At 42.4% G+C, this 8,232-nt stretch overlaps 1 protein-coding gene across 1 annotated transcript in view; it reads left to right on the plus strand.

Annotated features, from left to right (window-relative positions):
* Nucleotides 1-4,047, plus strand: part of LOC121284272 (endothelin receptor type B-like) — a 40,813-nt gene extending 36,766 nt beyond the window's left edge. The window contains exon 7 of the mRNA XM_041199618.1: nt 2,043-4,047. Coding sequence (XP_041055552.1) covers nt 2,043-2,195 — 153 coding nt within the window. The 3' untranslated portion in view covers nt 2,196-4,047. The remainder of the gene's footprint in view (nt 1-2,042) is intronic.
* The last annotated feature ends 4,185 nt before the right edge of the window (nt 4,048-8,232 follow it).

Here is an 8,232-nt window from a genome sequence, read left to right on the forward strand (position 1 = left end):
GGGGGCCTCCAGGGTTGGAGGGAGGGTGGTCAGGTCGGACATCGGGGGGTGGGGGGAGGTTGGGCAGAGTCAGGCTGGGTCAGGCCTTGCAGGGCTGGAGTCCCAAGCAGGGCAGATGAATCCTGATGGCGGGGGAGGGCGGGGGTGGGGGGGGTGGTGCGGTGGGGTTGTGGGAGAGGGGTTGAGGTGGGAAGAGTCCTTGGTGGGAGAAGAATCTGTGGGAGGGCATTTTGGGATGGTTCCCAGTGCAGGGTAATTGCCCAAGGGAAGCTTCCAGGCAACTGCCTTGCAAACCTTACCTGGGAACATACTGTGTGTGTGTGTGTGTGTGTGTGTGGTGGATGGGGTGGGGGGGTGGTGGTGGGGGGGGGGGCGCTAGGGTGTCGGGCGGTTGTGATGGGCATTGGTGTTCCCCAACACATCTTTGGGGTAACCCTAGTTACACTGACCTGGAGTTCGGAAGTTATGGCCCAGGACTGAACTTGGTTGCAATATCAGTGGCCCTAAAATGGATAAATAGCGTGCAAACGTTTGTGGAGGACAATACTAGTCCTTCAAAATATACGAAGACTTGACAGTATCTTATTTTCTTCCCATGTGAAGCAGTCTCCTAGTTCCAGGCAAACATCATGTAGACTTTTGTATAAATACTGGTATTTGAGTCCTTTTTTTATTGCATTTGTTGCATCATTGATGTTGTGCTTACATCCACAGCAGATTTTAAGTAATTTAAAGTGTTTAAAATGTCAAACCCTAGCCTTCTAAGTTCAATATACTTGAAATCATTTTTGGTTTAAAAACACTTAACCTTGCATGCAAGTTACTAGTTATATATTGCAAGTAGTCCGTACTCTCTAAAACACCACTGATGAAATATCTGTAGGGGTGACCCTACCAATTTGCTTAATCTGCATGCATCATATTGCAATATTATGACTGAAACAGATTTGTAACTCATTTCTACAAAAAAAAGATAATTATAACAAAATGAGAATAAAATGCATCTGTATAAAACCATGCAAATTGTGTGTCATAATTATGGTGCTACAACAGTTAATGATTTTATTAGCATTTATATTTAGTCTCAAGAATAGGATACAGTGAAAGTTATGGAGACTTAAATAGGTATTTTTGCATCTAATCCAACAGTCAATTAATTACATGTTAACCAGTTGTGTCAATACTGATGGCCTCTGCCTGAGGACTTGAATAGCATTATAGCAATGAGATGTTATTTAAACTTCACAACCTCTAGTGTCTGTACTTTGGGAATAAATTACAATTGACCTTTGATGAATGGAAAGATAATTCTTGCGGGGCTGTTGGGGGAAAAGCATGGGAGTGGAATGAGTTGGATAGCTCTTTCAAAGAACTAACACAGGCACAATGGACTAAATAGCTTCCCTCTGTGTTGGATGTGATTTATTATTTGAAAGTCGACAGCCATTTCCAGTATTCTAGGTATTAATTGCTGATTTGAGTTGGCAACTATTATTCGCTCCTACAAACGCAAAAATTAATGCATAAAGTTTCATGCATATTGGGTTAATTGGAGTTAGTGGGAGGCTTGGTTGGGAGGGAAGAGACGCAGAGTGTAAGGCAGGACCTTACCAATAATTTGCAGGAGGAAGTAAGAGGGTGAATCACACTGGCAAGCTCTCATATTTACATATTGGAGATTGGCATGAGAAAAAGCCACATGGACGATTCCCAGCCTTCCTTCACAACCTCAGGTGTAGCCTATGACCTGGACAGCAAAACAAAAAAAAGAAAAGGAGAGATAAAAAAAACAAGATAATGAAAAGAAACACAAAGCAAATGTGCCTCATTGCCCTTTTTACTTTATTTACATCTTATTAACGTTGTGAATGTGCGTTATTGCTCCAAATGTGTCAAAGTTATTGTAAATAAAGTTGTTCATAGGTTATGGATCTTTTCCATTCTTGAAGAACACTAGTCAACGGACTGTTAACTAAACTGTTCTAGGTTTTCTCACCTATTTGCTATGATGGGAATTATAAAATTTTCTTTGTTATACACAGTCCTGCCTTTGCTGCTGGTTCCCGAGGAAGACTATGATGCACGTGTTGCCCCTGGATGAGAAGCAGTCCTGCATCAAGTGGAAGTCAAATGGCATCGATCATGGCCTGGACCACAGTAATTCACGTTCCAGTAATAAATACAGTTCATCATAAAAGCGAGGCAGTCTTCCACACATCCATCTCAAGGAAGAATGCTGGCACTGCCTAAAACTGTACAAAAAATTGCATTGCTACCATAGTGAAAGACAAAAGCCCAAATTGCAAACCATACTCCTCTCCCAAAGGAAGGGCCGATGCGGCAATGTATTCCAGATGCATACATCATGCAAGGAAACACCATCTAGAAAAGCTCACATAGTCTTTAAGCATTCACTGCAGCCTATAAAGAGTAAATAAATATGGAAGAAACTGAGGACAGACCAACGGACAGGGAAAACCATTGTTAAGGCACTTGAATGGTCTGACTCTGCACTTTGGGGTCACCAGAATGTTTCTGACTTCTAAGCTGATCTGTTGCAAAATATATTACTGAAAAATGAGCCTGAGCCACAAGATTGGATGACGAGGTTTCAACTAGCATGTATTATATGCTGAGAAATGGGTTTCAGTAAACTGAATAGGTCATATTGTCTAGAAAACAATTTTCTCAAACTTTCTGAGCAATATTTTATTCATAAAATGGACTTTGGGCTGGACCCATTGCCTTTTATACTTTATTTACATCTTACTCATATACCTGGTATACATGGTAAAGAGAATTTTATTACACCATCATGGGAGTTGCATCAACATCATAAGGCCTTGTGATGCTAGAAGACACACAGCAATTATTTGAATAAGTAATAACATTTAATTCCCATTATCCAAAATATAAAAACAATTGGGCTGTGTATATTCACATGTGATTCTACACCCATAATGAATACATATTAATCTTTGGCAACATTCTATAATAAAGGTTTTGATGCATTGACCTACTTAAGCAGTTTGAATTGCTGTTCCTGGAAGAACACTCTCCCTCTCTGCTTGCCCATTGCTCACTTAGTGAAGAACTATTAAGGGGGGGATGGAAATTCCCTCTGTTTTCCTATTTGGAGAGAAATTTTGAATGCGATTGTAGCAAAGTTGCAAAGATTTCACCACGAATAGCAAAGAGGAAATTCTCCTCCCTCCTGCAACCCTCTACCGCCCCCGCCCCCATCCCCCCCACTGCCTTTTATCAATACCATACAGCAGGAGTTACCAGGTTATGTTAGTAGTTACAACAATCATGATCGATCTTTCAACACCCTGGCTCTAACCAGAGGCGAGAAAGGCTTCTTCATCTTTGAGCAGACCAGATTGTCAGCAAATTAAATCATAACTTGGACTCGAAACGTCGACTCTTTTCTTCTCCGCCGATGCTGCCAGACCTGCTGAGTTTTTCCAGGTAATTCTGTTTTTGTTTTGGATTTCCAGCATCTGCAGTTTTTTGTTTTTATCTCATAACTTGCCTGTCTATTCCAAAAAGGTGCATTTAACCACAACATTTTGCAGTATTATTTTGTTAAGATATTAAATGTATATTTTTTAAAAATCATTTTGAAATACACTTATTTAACATTTACTTGGCACATAGTTGATTCATAGTGTTATATCATTGATGAGAACTAAGTACTTCCTGAATTTCTTGTATATATTGTTTATATGACACCTACATTTTCAATTAAATTAGCTATAATACATTACTGAACATAAATTGTTCTGGCCATAGTTTGCATATTCCAGCAACTATTCTGTTATTGCTAAATGCCAGAAATGTATTGAAACAAATGGTTGCTTCATGTCCGAGAATGTGACAATGTTTTCATTTCAAACTGATGATTTATGCTTATTATTCTCTTCTGTATATTTCTCATAATCATTTCAGTAATTTTATTGTAAAGCATTGTGTTTTTCTTTCTAATGCCTTTAACCAGTACAAATGTGAATGTTTCATACAGAATAAATTACAGTTTATTAGTTATTTTTGCCTTATATCTGAACCTTCTTTCTTCACTGAGAAGAATCAGCCATTAACCCACTCCATTTCCATTTTACTTTTTACCACTGCAACCTGCTACAGGAATTAATCTAAATTATAAAAACATGTCCAACTGGTAACATGATGGGTAATGAACAATCATTAATAGTTTAAGAAACAAAAATAAGAACTTCTGGTAGGTTCATTGGCATATGTAAATAGATAGTGTGAATCAGCTCTGTCAACACAATTTCCATATCTAAAGAGGATTGGAAAAATATGATAATGGCTTCTGCTATTCCTCCTGGGCTTACTTCAACAATTTGTTTTATTCATTCATGGGATGTAGGCATCGCTGGCTGAGCCAGCATTTATTGCTCATCCCTAATTGTCCTCGAGAAGGTGGTGGTGAGCTGCCTTCTTGAACCGCTGCAGTCCCTGTGGTGTAGGTACACCTACAGTGCTGTTAGAGATGGAGTTCCAGGATTTTTGACCCAGTGACAGTGAAGGAACGGCCTTCCAAGTCAGGATGGTGTGTGGTTTGGAGGGGAACTTGTAGGTGGTGGTGTTCCTATGCATCTGCTGCCCTTCTAGGTGGTAGAGTTCATGGGTTTGTAAGGCAGTGGTGGAAACCATCAGGGTGTGACTGCCCCACTTTGGGTTGTGTTTGCTTTTTCAGAAACAATTCCTTTCTACAATTATCTCTAATGATTGCTCCACATCCTTTTCTAATATATTATGCTTTCAATTTCATTACCATTTGTAAAACTGACACAAAATATGTAATTTATCCTTACTAAAACACCTTACTCTACGAAACTTCTCTTCAAACTTGAACGGCTGTAACATCTCTAACCCTTTTTTTTAAATCTGTACTATTTTCTTTTTTATATCTGCTAGCCCTTTTTATCATATCCCCTTTAAAGAAAGAATTTGTATTTAAATAGTGGGATTCAATGGAATCTCCTTCATCATTCCCTGGTACATGTTCAATATCCATTATGGCTTTTTTTTAAAGTTTGCTATCCCTAGTTTCATCCTGCACCTCCATTTTAAGTTTTCAGTCAATCTCACTGGAGTAGAGATTAGCTTGGGCTGGTTTAGGGTCTAGGCTTGATGCTACGGTGTCAGCACAAGCCTTATAAAGAGGGTCCAAGGATAGAAATTGGTCCTTAGGCCTCACCTAAATAATTAGGCCAGCTCCTGATCCACTTGCCTTGTGGGAGACATCAATTTTGACCTGACTTCCCCACCGCCAGTCTCCTACAGTCTCCCATTGGGAAGAGAGAAGGCGACAGCTATTCTTGTGGATACCGAGGAGCACTTCTACTACAAAGGACGGATGGTTTTTAATTGCAGGAGTTTACCTTTGGTTGGTGATCATCAACCTTTGATAAGCAATTTGTCTAAGGGGCCCTTTAATAGGCATCCAGGGAGCTCGCTAGTAGTGCCCATTTGCACTCTCACTTTAGTTGACACCCACCCTCTTCCTGCCCGACCCCCTTGGCAATGTTGAGGCTTTCTCAACTCGCATTTCACCCTGGCTGCTCATTAATTGGTCAGCTAGCATGAAATTGCGTTCGGAGGCCGATCGTGGGCGGAAGTGCAGTTCACGCTGCGTGCAGGCCCGCCTATCAGGCACGCACGCTAAGAATGAAATTCATGCCTATGTCTTGCCTCTCACCTGCCATATTAGTTAAACCTTGCCCTGCAGAGCCAGATATTCTCCCAGCAAGGACACTGGTCTCAGTTCAGCTGAAGGCTTTCCAAACTACTTCCTTTACCGACCTGGTGCTAATCTCCAAGAAATCTGAACTTTTCCTTTCAAGCTATTTCTAGCCCAAAAAAATTGAAGGTATCCTTTGGTGGTCACAATTCCTGGGGGGCTGGTTGCCCTCAGCTGCCTTGCCCATTATCCATACTGGCCAATATGAATGAGCATTAATGGGCAGCATTGGCAACTTATTCAATGATACTGGAATCACAGCAGAGCCTAATCCAGCATTCACTTGACATCCATACACTGGGCATCGTTACATTAGCAGCACCCTGCTCGCACAAACATGCAGGGGATTGCTGAATAGCAATCAGGAGCCCATTTTTCCCTTCCCTAACCTGTAGGCATGAAGCCCATTGCACTGCTTCCTTTTGCTGCCTTGGTTGGATCAGCTAACTCAGTAAAGACCAAGAGCCAAACTGGAGATTTCCTGGGGCAGAGTGCCCTCCGTCACGGCAGGTTTGGTGGTGGGGGGGGCCATTTAACCAGGCAGGAGGATGGTGGGATGGGGATTCTGCCACCTTCCCATCTCCACCCCAATTAAGTGTGGGGCGGGAAGGCCTGTGGTCAGCTTTCTTAGCTTGCTACCAATCCAGGCTATTAAGTGGACAATTAATACCCAGTTAAAGGCCTCATCTTGCCACCACTGCTGGTATTAACCCAGCAGCAGGTGGGGGGCTCACCAAGACAAGCAAACCTTGGTGAGTTTGCTTGCAGGCTCCCAAGGAGGTGCTCATTCAAAGGTCTGATCAAGGGACTGGGAATTGGGAAGGCGAGGGGAGGAGGGTAGGGGGCTAAAAGCCAAGCCCTACCCTTGCCTCCAATCACCCTCCCACACTCCCCCCCCCAACCCCTACCCCATGAACCCCTTCCCACCATCACTCATCGGTGTCTGGGTCCCTCCTTGATCCAATGACTTGGGTGGTTGTAACACTGGCAGTAGCCACTCCATCCCTCAGAGGTCATTAGCTCATGGCGGGTGGGACCTTCATCCCGGGAGAAGGGTCGCTGCTGGCCTGTCAAATGCCTGAGCGGAACAAGATGCGGTGGGCCTTCCTGAAAAGAGGCAATGTGAGGTCTTGCCAGATCTCCAGCTGGCAGCAGAGACCTCCATTGCCTCCACAAGATTCTGCCCTTGGTCTTTAAATGGTCAATTTGAGAATCTCATCATTAATTCAAAGGTGCGCCACCCCATGACATTAATATATAAAAACAATCGGGCAGGGTGTATAAAGAGTGCACAAACTGTCACAAGCCATTTTGTGACCTTAATGCTGAATTTTAGTGTCAGCCCTGAGTAGCAGATGAAGGGGAAATGTTCCACTCTAGTTTAAATTGTGTGAACCAGAGCACAGGAGTAATTAGAGACTGGTCACTCTAAATCCCTTCCCACTTTTTTGCATTACATGTATTTCTACCTTTGAGGTGGGGAGTGTCATGCTTTGTTACATGATATAAAGGTACTAATCACTCACAAGGGATTGTGCAAACATGTCTTTGGTTCACTTATTGAGAGTGGGCACATGAGAACATTTATGCGGAGGTATAAAGCTTAAAGACATCAGATTTGCAGAGCTATGTGTGTGTGCTCTGCTGAAAAGCAAAATCAAAACTAAACTAGATTGCATGACACACTTCCTTTCTAGTGATGTCATTCTGCAATGCCTTAAAGGCATATTACAACAGGGGGTAAGAATGTGCAGGAGCTTCATTAGCATATGTAAGTTGAACTGTACATGCTCTACATGTAATTTCTCATCGTGCTTGCATTCAGGATGCTCAATAATATTTGTACTTACGTATATTGGGATTCAATAGTTTCCAAGGCATTGTGAGGGTGCAACAGTTAATTAAAGCGTTCACTGATACCTCTCTAAGTGTTTTCAGACATTTTCTGCAGTTTTTCTTCATTGGTTTGGTCCCCCTCTCCCCATTACACAGCTCCATTACGTTCTGGAGAGAATTGTCGAATTGGAACATTTGACTTTATGTAATATTAAAGTTTTCTGCATCCAACTTAACCCCAATCTTAGGGCAGAATTTGCCCTCAATGGGCGGGTGGGGCGGGTCCCACCGGCTCGGCAGTGGGCGGGCAGCCGAACTTCACCGCCGAAACGGTCCCCGCCGCCATTTTGAGTGGGCGGGCTAATTAAGGCGGGCTGCCCGACGGGAAGTGATATACTTCCCCATCTGTGCGCATTGCTCCCTGAGACTAGGTGCTGTCTCAGGGAGATTGTTGACTGTTTAAAAAACCTCAAAAATAGAAAAATAAAAAAATAATTAACGTGTCCCCCTCATGTGACAATGTCAAACAAGATGGGACATGTTAGTAAATATGACATAAAGTTTATTAAAGATTTTCAAAACAGACATGAGACCTCATCCCGCCGGTGGATGAGGTTTCATGTTTT

This window comes from Carcharodon carcharias, chromosome 11, assembly GCF_017639515.1.
Source record: "Carcharodon carcharias isolate sCarCar2 chromosome 11, sCarCar2.pri, whole genome shotgun sequence".
Lineage (NCBI taxonomy): Eukaryota > Metazoa > Chordata > Chondrichthyes > Lamniformes > Lamnidae > Carcharodon > Carcharodon carcharias.